Source organism: Doryrhamphus excisus, chromosome 6, assembly GCF_030265055.1.
Source record: "Doryrhamphus excisus isolate RoL2022-K1 chromosome 6, RoL_Dexc_1.0, whole genome shotgun sequence".
Taxonomy (NCBI): domain Eukaryota; kingdom Metazoa; phylum Chordata; class Actinopteri; order Syngnathiformes; family Syngnathidae; genus Doryrhamphus; species Doryrhamphus excisus.
In genome coordinates, this window is record NC_080471.1 from 11,445,751 (window position 1) to 11,462,308 (window position 16,558).

The following is a 16,558-nucleotide window of genomic DNA, read 5'->3' on the forward strand; positions in this document are numbered from 1 at the left end:
GAAAAAAATCATCTCAACCTTTGATTTTTGTGACTCCAAAAGGATTAAGATGAAAGTGTGATGATAACCATAGAGGTGGAAATGGTACTGTTAAAATTGGGACTCTATCACATTTGATCAACCTGCAGCTCGCTGTGAGTGAAGCGCTGAAAACTTCCAGCCTCAATTTCCTCCCGCCGTCGTCTGAGCCCCGAGGGCCTTTGAGTGTCTGCACGCTTGCCTACCTCATCTTCCTACCTCACGTCCTCCTGTTTAGCCTCACAGAAACCCCAGTTTTATGAGCCCTGCATTGTGGAGGTCTTCAAAGCCAGAGCACTGATGCAGCACAAATAATGACATTATGACCTTTTGGCCTGTGAGCTGAAGCGTTAGCCAGAGGTCATAGAGATATGGCTTTGCTATTAAAGGTCATGAATGACCATTTTGAGCTCGCCCTTTACCGGTATGTACGCCCCCCCCCCCCCGCTCCCAGTGAAGTGATCATCATGCAGTGAAGCTACGTAAACAAGCCAAAGCTTCGTTCAAGCAGCCCAGGTCAAGGACCCTAAAAACCACGAGAGCCCACCCCCTCCCTGGTCATTAATAATTAATGAAACCTGAGGCAGCCATGAAGGCCATGACTAAAGGAGGAGGGGTTGAGGCGGGTGTTTTTTAACATCAAACTTTGGTTTTGGTCTCTGAGTTCCGCACCCGCTCCAGTGGGCACAGACACAACAACATGCACGAGCGACACTCTCGCACAAGAGGAGGGAAAAAGTCGCCTCGGTGGAATGTAAGCTAGCATGAAAGTGTTCCCGTGATCCTTCACTCCAAGTGGTTGCGCTCAGCCCGGGGGGGGCTATCATGGCCACGGCTCCATTACGAGCGCAGCCTGATGAAAGAGGAGCTAAGGCGGCTTAGCTGTGACCCCCCCATCAAAAAAAAAAAAAAACGCCCCCACGTATGAAAGCAGATAGCTTGCCATCATATTATAGTACTGGATACTTTTAAAAGCAAGGGAGCGAAGCTTAAACACCACACTCTTCTTGGCTCACTTGTTTTGCATTCCTCTCCAATATTTCAAATTATTATTGTTTTTGTCTTCTAATATGAGAATCCTATTGATTTAGAGTTATAGCTGATACATGATGCTCATAGGTTACACCATGCCAGTGCTCTACCAGACCCTCATCTTTAAACATTATTTGAGAATTTAACCAGCTCTTGTCGGTTTTTGCTTGCATTTTTCCTAAACTGAACTCAAAGGTAGGCGGCACGGCGGTCGAGTGGTTAGCACGCAGACCAGGGTTCAATTCCACCCTCGGCCATCTCTGTGTGCCGTTTGCATGTTCTCCCCGTGCATCCGTGGGTTTTCTCCGGGTACTCCGGTTTCCTCCCACATTCCAAAAACATGCTAGGTTAATTGGTGACTCCAAATTGTCCATAGGTATGAATGTGAGTGTGAATGGTTGTTTGTCTATATGTGCCCTGTGATTGGCTGGCGACCAGTCCAGGGTGTACCCGGCCTCTCGCCCAAAGACAGCTGGGATAGACTCCAGCACCTCCCGCGACCCTCGTGAGGAAAAGCGGTAGAAAATGAATGAATGAATGAACTCAAAGGTCTAAAGGTTTGTCTAGTACCCTCAAATATTGTTTACAAATCTTTCTAAAACTGTGTTAGTGAGCAATCATAATTCATAATCCATCCACCTGAAGTGTGGCATCAGAAGATGCTTATTAGACAGCATGATTATTGCACAGGCGTACCTTAGGTGGGCCACAATAAAAGGCTACTCCCAAAAGTACAGTTTCACAATACTGCATTTTTATTAATGGCCTATTGCTGTGCCAGTCATCCTTGACTGTCACCTCATATTGTAGCATATTAATGCATGGCCCCATGTTGCAAGGATGTATTTTGATTTAAACTTCAGCTCTCATCATCTGCTATTATTCTTTCCCTTTCCCTTGCAGAGCTCGTCAGACGACTGCGACCCCCACGAGGGCATCCACGAAGGCAAGGAGGGCAAGTACCGTCTGCAGGTGACCCAGTTTGTGCAGAGGTTGGAGTACTGGCACAAGGATCTGACTAATACCCTGGTCACCTCCATCAACGTGGTGCCCGTAAACGGGCGTTCCGTTGCCTTCCTGGGCACGGCAGATGGACGTCTCATTCAGGTAACAGCCTGACAGGAAGATGTGGGGGAGATGCAGGTGCTTCTGTTAGACACGGCTGAAGGCTGGGTGTTATTAGCAGAAGGAACCCCTCATTTTGCCTCTGACCTCTGCCCAGTCGGCCGGCAATGTTCCACACATGGCGCAGCTGTTTATTAGCAGCGCTCGTTCACACCTGCTGTATTTCTCTCAGCTTTAACGCGTTTAAATCAGGAAGGAGGCACTGCTTTTAAACAACTTTGTCTTTGTTTGGGGATATAGGCTAGGGAGGAAAGAACTGTGGTGCTATTTTACTCCAGGGCTGTAGGTGTCAGTAATGTAGATGGCAAGCATACGATACGAAAAAAACATGATGTAGATCAGGGGTCTCAAACATGACGCTAGTTTAGGCCCCCGCCTTGATATGAAAGTTTAATGTTAGTGCGGCCCACGCAAGTTTGATATGGATGCTGTATGGTATCATGTACCCAGAAAAAATTATTACGTTTGATTAATGTTCATGTTAAAGGTTAAATAACTGTTAATAGTTATCCTCCCTATCCGTGTGGAAATGGTAAGTTTTTGGCTTTTTAAGTTTAAAGGAAATAACTTGGAGGCTACCGTTTAGGTAGCTAGCTCTCTAGTTTGTGAGTTAGCATGTGTCTCAAGACCCTGCACTTGCGCAATATGTTGTAAATAAAAAAAGTATACATTTTGTCATGTCTACAGGGCTCTAATAATGCTTTGTTAATTTTAATCTGAAAAAAATAATTTGTCTACCCACGAACTATATGTGGTTTCTTAAGTTTTTATTATTTGCTGTTTTATTATTATTATTATATTTATTTATTTATTACTGATTGATTGATTTTCTTTATTCTTGATTTGTTTATTTATTTTTCATTTTATTTTGTGTAGAAAAATAAAAAGTAAGATATTTGAGAACAGTGGAATGTTTTATCAGAGCTTTAAGCAAAGTTTATTCATTTTTCTGTTTTTAATAAATGCGTTTTTTTTTTTTTTTTTTTTTTTTTGAACCTGATGCGGCCCAGTCTCGCCCAGACCCTAGCTCCAGTGGCCCCCAAGTAAATTGAGTTTGAGACCCCTGATGTAGATGGTTACCTACATCGTATGTTTTCTTTTTAAAACTTGTACAGCAAACAACAACAATCAACAAACAACCTGCAGCCTCAATTTGCATACTTTTTGCATTTTTTGCACATATGTGCACATTAAAAAGAAGAAGAAGAAGTAGGTAAATATTATTATTGTCATTTCCGGTACACTGCCAAAATTCACACTCTCAGGAGCTAAATACACAAAGTCTTCCCAAAAGGGTTCCCACGAAGTTGGAAGCATAGAACTGTCCATAATGTCTTCCTGTAATGAAATATGGGCAACTAAGGACAGCAGTCCAACCTGTCACTGATTCATTCATTGATTAAGAGCTGAAGAAGAAGATGGACAGTTTTGTGGAAAATGCAGCTGGCGTCCATGCTGGTGAAAACACACAGCAACAGCTGCATTCAGACCCTTGGTGAGTAGGGAATGTCGTGCGAGAGAACGTGTCAACGAAGCCCGCCGCTCAACCATTAACATGCCGATAAGCGTGAAACCCCAGGCGCCGCCCCCATCACCCACTACCCTCCCTGTCTGTTCTACCAGCGATTCTCGACAACACTCCCGCCTTTTCCCATGCAGCTGTCGCCTCTCCTTTCCAAGTTGCGTTGTCGCGATCTTGTGTTTCACAAACGTGTGAGCTTATATTCAGCTTGCGACATGTAGCACTTCACTGTGCATTGTGCGCAAAAGGTGAGTCAGTCTTGTGATGAAGAAGTAGAATGCAGGTGGTTTTTGGCATCCATGTTGGATGCAGTTGCGTGTTTAAAAGGTTTGACCCTGCGGCCACCTGCATTGTGCACAAAGCGACGTCATTTTGCGAGTTCACAGCTCATTGTTCCAACATTAAAAAGAAGCTGTCAGCTTTTGGTGGATTTCAGTTTCCTGGTGGCTCCCGCTGGACGAGGCCTGGGGAACTTGGACTCGCTGTGATCGGGTCCGCTCAGGAAGTGTTTCCCTCGGCTTCACTTGACCCACTGTGGGAATAACACAGTGGCCGTGTTTGTTAGGCAAACTTCCCCCCGCCCGCCTAATACAATAAGCTGTAATTTACACCGGCATTAAGTCCTGTTCGGCCGAGGAGAGGCGGCCATTATTTTCACTGGTACAAAGCTGACATTGGCCGCCAGGGAGGTCGCAGTCAAACTGCTTCTTAACAATGTGTGCGTGTGTGTGAGAATGAAGGAGTACTGTACAGTGGTGTGAAAAACTGCAAAGCTAAAGCTGCAAAAATGGCAATCAAGCAGTTGTGATAACTTGCAATGAGTCTCTTACAGCGCTGCGGAGGAATTTTGGCCCGCTCACTTTGGCAGGTTTTCTAGCATGAAGCGCCTTTTTAAGGTCATCCCACTGCACCTGAATAGGACTCAGGTCAGGACTTTGACTAGGTCACTACAAAGTCTGATTTTCTGAGGTCTGAGGAGTCCTGATTTTCAGCTTTGCACAGTGACAATTTTGTGACAAAACAGCCTGCCGAAGGTGCAGAGAAAGCTCGCCAGCTCCGACCTGGGCTATTCGGGGCGCAGGCGAAGTAATGGTAAATATGCACAGTCCAAACATGTCACCAATGCTTCACAAGCAGATTTTTCAGAGTGTCAACAACGAAAAAAAACAATAGAGAAAACAATGACAGCAACCACTATTCAATGTAATGTCTGGACCAGCATGTATTTTTTGTTGGTTTGTTTAGTTGAGACTTGACTTGGATAATGACCCCTTGATTAATTGATGCACAGTACTGCACAGTACTGGGTTTTTCAGAGTGTCGCGCAAAAAAAAACAATGGAGAAAACAATGACAACAACCATTATTCAATGTAATGTCTGAACCAAGGGCGGCACGGTGGTCGAGTGGTTAGCGCGCAGACTTCACAGCTAGGAGGACCCTCAGCCATCTCTGTGTGGCGTTTGCATGTTCTCCCCGTGCATGCGCGAGTTTTCTCCGGGTACTCCGGTTTCCTCCCACATTCCAAAAACATGCTAGGTTAATTGGCGACTCCAAATTGTCCATAGGTATGAATGTGAGTGTGAATGGTTGTTTGTCTATATGTGCCCTGTGATTGGCTGGCGACCAGTCCAGGGTGTACCCCGCCTCTCGCCCAAAGACAGCTGGGATAGGCTCCAGCACCCCCGCGACCCTCGTGAGGAAAAAGCGGTAGAAAATGAATGAATGAATGTCTGAACCAGCATGTATTTTTTTGAATTAATTGTCCAATCACATCTGAGACCTCACACAAAAATTCAACCTGACGACAGCTGAAAGTATGATGCCAACCGGGGGCCGACTCTACATTGCTGCATTGTCCTGCTGCAGAACCTAAGTTGGTTTAAGTTAGAGGTCATATTCTGCTTCAGTTTTTTTCATGTCTGAAGCAGCAAAACAGCCACAGCATTGCTTTTATGCCAGATGGGACACTCACCTTCCAAAAGTTTAACTTTTGTCTCATCCGACTACAGAGTGTTTTCCCAAAGGTCTTGGGGACCGCCAATATGTTTTCTGATAAAATTTCATTTTGGAACCCAGTGTCTCTCTTATGGTGGTGTCATGAACACTAACCTTAAGTGAGGCAATTGAGGCCTGCAGTTGTTTCGAGGTTGTTGTGGGGTCTTTTGTGACCTCTTGGATGTGTTGTCGCTTCACTCCTGGGGTCATTTTGTTTGGCCGGCAACTCCTGTGAAGGATCATCACTGTTCCATGTTTTCACCAATTGTGGATAATGGCTCTCACTGTGGTTTGCTGGAGTCCCAAAGCTTTACAAATGGTTTTCTAACCTTTTCCAGACTGCATTTTTTGTTCAGTTGTGTTGTCAGTGATATTTAAATTTGTTTGATGATATGAAACATTTCAGTGTGGTAAACAAGAAATCAGGAAGGGGGCAAACACGTTTTCACACCACTGTATGTCAATCATATAGAGGCATGAAGCCAGTGGTGTGTAATTACACCACATTGTTAGCATTTGTAGTACGAAAAATAAGAGCGGTGGTTTTTTTATTGTTTTTGTTATTATTGTGGCGTATACAGGACCTCTAAAGTACAATGTGGTCAACTTCAACAAGTACTGATTATTATTATTAATATGATTTTACAGTCATATTTTTTACAGAAATTGTTGGTTTAGTTAACTTCATAATTTGCACAGTAAGTACAAATGATGCTGTCCTATATATTGTTCCAAATAGGTGGCTGTGTGTGTGCTTTAGTCACACACATTGCACATATAAGAGAGTGCTTGTGTGCTGTGTGTGTGTGTGTGTGTGTGTGTGTGTGTGTGTGTGTACTGATGTGTGATAAAGAGCCTGTGGCTTTTCAACAGTAAGTGTTCTTCTCCGCTCCACTGCACCCTTCTGAACATTTTCTGATCAAAGTTCTCACCCTCCCCCAGGTCCGCTTCTCCAGGTTGGCCTCCCCCCACGTCAACATGCGCTTGGACTCGCAGCCCGTGTCGTCCACTGTGGTGTTACATGATGTGGATGGTGGCGGCTCGGGCGGAGCTCTGCTATTGGCTACTGGGAACAAGGTGAGTGTGTACCTGTAGTTACGCCTCATTTTTGCTTAAAGGTGATGAGCATCAAGAGTTTTGTCATCAGATCACCAAAGTGCCTCTGGTCGGCCCTGGCTGCGATCAGCTAACCTCCTGCACTTCCTGTCTGCTGTCGTCACGGGTGACGGAGTGCGGCTGGTGCGACGGCCGTTGCACCAGAGCCCAGCAGTGCCCCGCCCCCTCCGTATGGACGCAGGACTACTGCACGCCTGCTGTCACCAAGGTAATCATGGCGACCTCTAAAGTGGACATTTCTGCAGCTTTTATGTCTCATGTTTATCTATTAGAGCAAGTAGAATGTGGCTGGACATGTTTGAGCTTCCTGCTGTGTCACCCGATATCTAAGCAGCACCACGCCAACTCTTAACTTGCTTGCAAACAGCTCAAATGACCCGTATGAGGAGTCCTGGTCCTGGATGTGTTTGGACAGTATTGCTTGGAGCTCCCCGCCAGCGGCTCGTGTTGTTCTTCTGTCCTCACACAAAAAGAACAACGAAAGATCTGTCATCCAGCTGCTTTCGTTACGGACATAAAACCTGTGAAAACATCACTTCATCTTTTCTCGGATGTGCGGAATGTGCTTCAGAGATGGGAAAACACATAGCAAAACAAGAGCAACACTCAATAGCACGATCTTACAAAGCATCTACAGTACTTGCCATACTACATTGGAAATCATGTAAATCCAATAAATACATTTCAGACAGCTAAAAATTCATTCATTCATTCATTTTCTACCGCTTTTTCCTCATGAGGGTCGTGAGGGTGCTGGAGCCTATCCCAGCTGTCTTCGGGCGAGAGGCGGGGTACACCCTGGACTGGTCGCCAGCCAATCACAGGGCACATATAGACAAACAACCATTCACACTCACATTCATACCTATGGACAATTTGGAGTGGCCAATTAACCTAGCATGTTTTTGGAATGTGGGAGGAAACCGGAGTACCCGGAGAAAACCCACGCATGGACAAGGAGAACATGCAAACTCCACACAGAGATGGCCAAGGGTGGAATTGAACCCTGGCCTCCTAGCTGTGAGGTCTGCAAGCTAACCACTAGACCACCGTGCCGCCTACAGCTAAAAATATCAACAAAAAAATATATTTTTAGAGAGAAAAATTATACTTTTACATTCCAAAAACGTAGCAAAAGTAATTCTAAATGATAAATGGATGGAACTTATTGCAGACCTCTTGTACATACTGGCAAGACTTAATTCAATAGTGTTTATCCACTTCTTTATCAACGTGCTAGCACTGTTTGTTCATTTGACCCCATGATGGGGTATTTAACACTCAAAGAACTCATGGACAAATTTGGGAGATTTCTGTTGAAAACAAAATAATGCGAAAAACAAAATATTGCAAACACACTGAAGTCAAATCCTATCTGAGTGCATGTGCTGTGAAAATTTAATTTCAAATAAAGTTTAAAAATCTGATCCAGGGGCTGCACGGCGGTCGTGTGGTTAGCACACATACCTCACAGCTAGGAGACCCGAGTTCAATCCCACCCTCGGCCATCTCTGTGTGGAGTTTGCATGTTCTCCCCGTGCATGCATGGGTTTTCTCCGGGTACTCCGGTTTCCTCCCACATTCCAAAAACATGCTAGGTTAATTGGCGACTCCAAATTGTCCATAGGTATGAATGTGAGGGTGAATGGTTGTTTGTCTATATGTGCCCCGTGATTGGCTGGCGACCAGTCCAGGGTGTACCCCGCCTCTTGCCCGAAGACAGCTGGGATAGGCTCCAGTACCCCCGCAACCCTTGTGAGGATAAGCGGTAGAAAATGAATGAATGAATGAATGAATCTGATCCAGACTGGATTGTAAATGCAACATGTCCAGTATACAAACTGTGAGCCATTGAAGGGCGACCATTCGACCATTACGGGAGTGATGTGCTCACATTAATTGTTTTTTGTCAGGAGACAGGCTGCAGCATTCTCACACTCTATTGGAGAGAGCCACGAGCCAACCCTATGTATATGCAGTATAATAAATTACAATAATCCATATCACAAATCTATGGATCTCTTTTTTAAAAGTCAGCCCAAGGAAGATACTGTCTTATTTTGACAGGACGCCTTATCACAACAAACCTTGATCTAATTTCAGAGCTGATTGGTTTGTCGAACCTAAACATGCAGTCCATAATAACCCCCAGGTTTCTTGCAGACGGATGGCGAAATACCACAAATACCACAATCTGTTTTATTTTTGTTCAAGTTTCTGAAATGAGCTGTCCTCTATGACAGCATATAATACAGACAGGACAGTAGTTTTCATGCTAGCCTGGCTATCACTTGCAGTTACAGGCAGATACTGTACATCTTAATGTAAAGCATTAGCAAAGCAGTGAAAGGATACGTTGTGCTTTTTAAAAACAGAGCCCAAGGGAAGAATGTATAAGGAGAAAACACAGAAGAGAGGCATTGACACAGGCTTACAGAAAATAGGACTGAAACCATTTTAATGTGCTTAATGCAGGATAATGTCTGCACGGTATTTGTTGACAGAGTGGACGCGTGATGCCATAAACACTTCCTGTCCCTCACTTGTGTGTTCCATGTGGGAACTTAGTACGCCACAGTATCCTATCGAATATACAGAATAATCAATTGGATAATACCCGTGTATTTTGCAAAACGCAAAATACAAACACTACATGCAAGAATTCCAAGGTGTCATATAATTACACTGTGTGTCTTTCCAACTCAGGTATCTCCATCCTCTGGGCCGATCCGAGGTGCCACCGTGGTGACAATTTGCGGCCGCAACTTTGGCTTTGACAAGACGGAGAGCTTCAAGGCATCGCTGGTGAGCGTAGATGTGGCCGGCGCCCCCTGCAAGCTTTCTAGACAGGACTACCTCAACAGGTGTGTGTTTGTCCGCCGACACAAAGCGTCCTATAGGGGCCCTACCAGGTTTTAATGGATCTTATTGTGTGTTGAAGAAAGAATGTTAAGAACCCCTTCCAGTCACCCCCACCCTCCCTGCAGACATTTAGCACATGACTACGCTAACTGAAAAATTGCTGGGAAAATGTCAGCATCCTGACTTCCCGTTTGTTAAAATGCATACTGGCCTTTGGCTCCAAACTGGCTCATTATGAATAAAAAAAAAAAAAGAATAAATAAATAGCCACATCCCAGTCTATCCCATTTACGAAGCGCGTGCATTCCTTGAGGGCATGATGATTGAATTAGGATGCACTTAAGTGCTCATTGTCTCCTCTCTGGGGAGGGGCTGTGTTTAGGTGGAACGAGATGCAGTGTTCACCCTTCTTCACTGGGAACTTCACCCCGGTGGGCCATGGCATCAAGGTCACTAGTGGCCACAAGGTCGCGCACTTGGAGGGATTCACCTTTGTGGTAAGACTTTGAAGTATCCACAGTGTTCTCTTCAAATGTAACTTACACCTAAAAATAGATATTGGCGATATAAATATCGCTATTTTAAAAATAGCGATAAATATCGCTATTTTAAAAATAGCAATATTTACTTGAAGCACGATATCAAAATGAACCATGTCGTTGACATCGATAGACTGTATTTGCGCTCACGCCTCACACCTGCACGAGGAGAGAGGAGAGGCGGAGCAGAGCCCCAGAGGCTAGCACACAGACTACCGCATCTGCGGTGGAAGAAGTTGGCAAGGAATAAGCAGTAACTCCGTAATATGGAGGTACTTCAAATCCAGGGCATTAAAAAATATTATTCACCACCTTAAAACTTGGCACAAACTCCAATATGAGGAATGTGTGCGATGTCTGCCACGCTTCTGTTGTGTTCCTCATGAAAGGAATGCTAATATATGGTCCCCGTTGGAACAGTGGAAAAAATGGCTTTAGAAACCTGCTGGAAACGATGGACATGTCCAGCAAGACTTTCAAGTCACAAATATTTAGCAAGCTCTACCACAAATACCAGGAACTTAGACAGACAGCTGTCAAACCTGATGCAGTTGACACGTTGGTATTCATGGCACAAAATAAGAACATGCTTGTGTCTTTTAAAAATGTTTACCTAAAAAATAATACTCTTTAGAGTCACACAGCTAGGAGACCCAAGTTTGATTCCACCCTCAGCCATCTCTGTGTGGAGTTTGCATGTTTTCCCCGTGCATGCATGGGTTTTCTCCGGGGACTCCGGTTTCTATATGTGCCCTGTGATTGGCTGGCGACCCCACCTCTCGCCCAAAGACAGCTGGGATAGGCTCCAGCACCCCCGCGACCCTTGTGAGGATAAGCGGTAGAAAATTAATGAATGAATACTGCTGTTTAATTTCAAGTGTTTTTGAGTTTCTGACATTTTAAAATGTCCTCTTAAACCAGGCACTCCTTATTACGTTACGTTAATAATACCTTAATACTCTTATCTAGAAATTACCTGCATGCAGTAACTAACTCAAAGTAACTAGCATCCAAAAATCACGTGCTTCAAAGAACAACATACTGTATTTAGAAATGACCTGAATTCAAAGGTTATTAGCACACTGAGAAGTAACGCACATATGTGTAACTTCTGTAAAACTTATGTATAGAAGTAACTTGCATAACTTACATATTACTTAATTGTGTATAGACGTAGCATACGTCCAAAAGTAACCCATAACTTAACTTGCATCTGGAAGTAATTTCACTTAACTTACAGCTACAGAAGTACACCTTATGACTCATGTGACCTTTGAATCCAGGATCCAGTGATCCACAAGATCTTCCCGACGTTTGGGCCCAAGTCTGGAGGGACCATGCTGACCATTACAGGAGCCTTTTTGGACACTGGGAACAAACAGGAGGTGACTGTTGGGGAGTCCGCTTGTAAAATACAAAGGTGATTTCTCCCTATTGCTCTTTACACAATTCTGTGTGCACAATCCTATTGCTGCTCTGTATATGTAGTAAAACTACAATTTTGTATACAGTACATAATATGTGCATAGTGCTGTTGCAGTTGCGTGCATAATACTGTCACATTTCTTTACATAGTTATAGTTGTGTACATGCGGCTACTCTCCATGCTAACTCCATCGTGTCCTCACTTCTCCATCAAGCTTATCGTCCACCATGCTGACCTGCAAGACGCCCTCCCACGCCGTCCCCTCCAAGCAGCCCGTCAAGTTGACAGTGGATTCTGTGGAGCGCCAGGCCCCCCTGATGTTCACCTACAACCAGGACCCCATCATCAACAACATCCGACCCTCACACTCCTTCGTCAGGTGACAAACTATAACACTTTACCTTTAACTTAACAGGTAACTGACATGAATATGTATTTCCTAAATGAGCATAATTATTTTGGTTCCAGTGATAAACTTTATGTTTATAATTTAAATCTTAAGTTGGTGTTTCATTTTCTTTTCCGATGCTGTTATAGTTACTATGTGTTTTTTGCTTAACGTTGAAACAAAATTTTGCCTTGGTTTGTGTACATTTTCCGGTTAGTGCACATCTTGTCATATATTAATACACTGCATGATTCCAGCTCTGTTCTTAATGTATATTTTTATCCCAAAACATCCTGTTAGCATCCTTAGCCTGCTAACAAAATGGCAACCTTGAACTGAAGGTCAGCTATGTCTATGATGTCATCAGCTTTCATCAGATTTTTATAGTTTTACAAATATAGTTTTACCTGCAAAAACATATGAATGATGAATGAAAGGGATAAATGAACATTTATGGTTACATAGTTAGGTCTTCATTGACTTGGTCCACTGGGACCCAATATGATTCTAAAAGCCCCTGAAATGAGTAGGATGGGTCGGGCCCCTTTAGACATGTAGTTTATCTTGTCATCATGCTCAAGAACTGCAAGTGTGTCTTTGGTGCTTAAATACTAGAGATAGTATCTAGAGATCTTTGTCTCCCTGTTGTGTTTAATTCATCTAAAATACTGTGAAAGTTTGACCTCGTATGGATGACGATGATGATGATGCTTTAAAGCGTCATCTTTACAGCCAAAAGGAAGCGAGTGGGAGGTGTCGAGAGGCTAACAACAGGTCGCTCCCTTTGGGCGTCTCCTGTGTCTCTCCCCGCTGATGCTAACTAACGCTAATGTCCGCTGTCCTCCCCCTCGCTCTCACTCTGCACAGCGGAGGCTGCACGCTATCAGCTCACGGCTTCTTCCTGCAGTCGGGCCTCCAGCCTCAGATGGTCCTCACCACGGTCCAGGATGCCGTGGTCTTCCATGTGGTGAGTCACATAAAAGCAGAAAGTTACTCATATGCACAAAATGTCTTTACGTTCATGCTTGTTTTTCTTTGTCTCGACAAGAACACTATTGACATTTGCGTGACTCTCATGAGTACAGTTTAAAGGGGACCTATATATGCTTTTTATACTTTTCTTTAGATCTTGATAGAATGTTATATTCTCGTGTTACAAAATGCCAAAGCGTCAGATAATTAAGTTTGGGAAGGCTTTGCACGCTTGGTTTTACAGAGTTCTCCTGATGTCAATGCGATCTGGACTTCCTTACATGAGCTAAAGATTGCCTGCACGGACCTATGTGTCCAGAAGTCCTCTGGAGTGCTTAGGAGTGTGACTAATCACAGCAGAATGGGCGTACCTAGAGGAAGACCGGGAGTGGAGCAAATTAAACAGACCGTTTGGGTCATATTCAGGAAGTCAACGGAAACACCCCAGAAAGAGGTGCAAAATCTGGAAGATCTAGAAAACCTTTTGTTCGGCTTATCGTGTGTACAGTAGTTGCTCTATAGGAGTCCACAACTCAATACAAAGCGCCATAAATGAGCTTAATACTGCAGGTCCCCTTTGAGCTGAACTTTTTGGAATGGCTTTTTCTACACCAAAGCAAGAAGCCTACTGCTTTTTAAAGTATCTCCAAGGTTTTTGTGGGAGCTGGGTGGTTTAAAGTTCAGATTGGTACAAGTACTACTTAATGGTGCTCTCTTGGTGGTGCAAAAATGTTAAGAACTTACTGTTCTGCATCAAAGAATCATACTGATTTTGACCGGCCCAAATCCAAGTTCTTAAGATTCTTAAGAAGTCAACCTATCAATTAACTGATTCCTCAATGCCAAAGCAAGAACCCTGTTGTATCTGATCCAGTGTTCTTGAGCCTCATCAGTTGGGTTCAAAGTTCAGATTTGGCAGTTAGAGCAGAACTTTCAGAACATATTTTTGTACTCCGAAGCAAGAATCCTACTGATTTTAGGGGTACTTCTTGAGGTACCCATGAGTCAAAATTCAGATCGGTACTCTTTCTTACATGGTTCCCTCTTGGGTGATCAGTGTGAAAAGAACTTCAAACTCAAAAAAATTACTGTTCTGCTTCAATGGGAGAACCCTGCTGATTTTGAGCCGCTTCTCAACCGAGATGCTTTGGGTGGCTTTGTTCAAATGTCACACTAATACTGTGTGGGATCCTTCAGAACCTTTTTCCTACCGTCAACTGTTAAACCTTCAGTTCAGACTCTTCATCAAAGCAAGAACCCTATTGATTTTGAATAACATCTGAACTAACGTTCTTGGGGTATCTGGGGATCAAAGCTGAGATTCTATGAAAATTAGCACTCTCTTGTCAACATGTTTAGGGTGAGTTCATCTACAGCCAAGAATCCTGTTGATTTTGAATGGAAATTCTTCCAAGGTCCCTCAGTTTGCTGGGGGATTCTGCACTTATGACATGTTATTCATTCATTCATTTTCTACCGCTTATCGTCACAAGGGTGCTGGAGCCTATCCCAGCTGTCTTCAGGCGAGAGGCGGGGTACACCCTGGACTGGTCGCCAGCCAATCACAGGGCACATATACACAAACAACCATTCACACTCACATTCATACCTATGGACAATTTGGAGTCGCCAATTAACCTAGCATGTTTTTGGAATGTGGGAGGAAACCGGAGTACCCGGAGAAAACCCACGTATGCACGGGGAGAACATGCAAACTCCACACAGAGATGGCCGAGGATGGAATTGAACTCGGGTCTCCTAGCTGTGAGGCGTACGCCATAACCACTCGTCCACCTTGCAGCCTGACATGCTTCTGTGTTTTAAAAAAATAGTGGAGGAGAAGCTAGCGCTCTTAGCATAGCGGGCTTCCCCCAGAGGAAGCAGTCAAAGCATCACGTGAGAAGAAGGTAGGAAAAAACATATATATTAAAAAAAAGAATCAGTGCGTGGAGTGCATGTTATTGTCATCAGACGTTCTAATGTTACTGCTAAGGAGGAAAAAAATGGTGGAAAAGAAACTGAAGTGTAGACGGGGAGCACAAAGACAGGAAATGGGAAATCCACAGTCTGCTCCACTTGTCATTCTAGTCCAATAGCACGCCGAGGCCTTCAGGATGTTCTGGATCTCCTCAGCTGCACTGCACACACACACACACACACACGCGTGTCATGACTGTGTGAGAACGTTTTCACTGTGCTCTGAATTACTGAATTAACGTCTTAAATGTCTGGGCTTCATTTATTTTATTTTTATAGCACTTGGTGTTAAATATGTTGAAAATGACCAATGATCAACAATGAAAAAGATCAGCAATGAGATTCGTTCATCTTTAGGCACTTAGACGAAGCTTATCATTGATGATGTAATATGTCCATGGTTGCAGTCTGCAATGGTTAAATAAATAAATCATTTATTTATTAATACGTCCTCAGGCTACATGCTGATATTGCGTGTTTGCTTGGTTCTCACATGCAAGGCCTAACTTTTAGTCCGGATATGCCTACCAAGATGGGAAAAAAACGTGAAGCGCCAACACTTCAAACCTTATCAGCCACCTGAAATGCCAGCATGGCTTCAACAGTGTTTTGAAAGCCTACAAAGAAGCATTGCTAAAGAAGCTGCCCCAAAGAAAGGCACGGTGCTTGTTCCTATCGCTGCAGTATTTGAAAAGAGATAGCTAGAGGGCCGAAGCGAACCGTTTTGGAAATGATGTCACCGGACAATCAGTCCTTTGCCATTGTTGAAGATAATGGTTTCCTTGAGGTTATCTTTATTGGTATCGTTCATTCATTCATTCATTTTCTACCGCTTTTTCCTCACAAGGGTCGCGGGGGTGCTGGAGCCTATCCCAGCTGTCTTTGGGCAGGAGGCGGGGTACACCCTGGACTGGTTGCCAGCCAATCACAGGGCACATATAGACAAACAACCATTCACACTTTCATACCTATGGACAATTTGGAGTCGCCAATTAACCTAGCATGTTTTTGGAATGTGGGAGGAAACCGGAGTACCCAGAGGAAAACCCATGCATGCATGGGGAGAACATGCAAACTCCACACAGAGATGGCTGAGGGTGGAATTGAACCCTGGTCTCCGAGCTGTGAGGTCTGCGCGGTAACCACTCGACCACCATGCCGCCCTTTATTGGTATCGCTTCAAAATAAATATACTGAGCCTCCGTAATGAATACAAATGTAAATCGAACGTTATTATCTTATCGTATCTTATCAGAAACGTTAACTGTTACATTGGACGTCATTGCGTATGTGTACCTAATGAATTGTCCAGTGTGTGCATGTGAACTTGGTCCTCTCCTGATCCACTGTAGTTTTCTGGGATCAGACTTGTCACAGATTGTGTTTCGCTCCAGTTGCCGCTGAAATGAAACCACATCCTTTGAAGGGAAAAGGACACTTTTTATTGGTTCACAGCATTCCGTATTAAGAAGTCATTTTAGCATCTCTTTACATCACTGCACATAATTCTTCTTTAAGTCTCCTCCTCCACTATGACCTTATTGCAAGCAAGCAAGTCGCTGCAGGTTGGATTTCCCATGAGGG

The 16,558-nt window shown here is 44.0% G+C and overlaps 1 protein-coding gene across 2 annotated transcripts in view; it reads left to right on the forward strand.

Annotated features, from left to right (window-relative positions):
* The window catches only part of met (MET proto-oncogene, receptor tyrosine kinase), a 60,646-nt gene that overhangs the window by 24,534 nt on the left and 19,554 nt on the right, over nt 1-16,558 (forward strand). For both annotated transcript variants that reach the window (XM_058074947.1, XM_058074948.1), the window contains exons 3-10: nt 1,954-2,157; nt 6,637-6,771; nt 6,842-7,018; nt 9,517-9,674; nt 10,055-10,169; nt 11,495-11,631; nt 11,852-12,016; nt 12,893-12,992. In XM_058074947.1, coding sequence (XP_057930930.1) covers nt 1,954-2,157; nt 6,637-6,771; nt 6,842-7,018; nt 9,517-9,674; nt 10,055-10,169; nt 11,495-11,631; nt 11,852-12,016; nt 12,893-12,992 — 1,191 coding nt within the window. The remainder of the gene's footprint in view (nt 1-1,953; nt 2,158-6,636; nt 6,772-6,841; nt 7,019-9,516; nt 9,675-10,054; nt 10,170-11,494; nt 11,632-11,851; nt 12,017-12,892; nt 12,993-16,558) is intronic.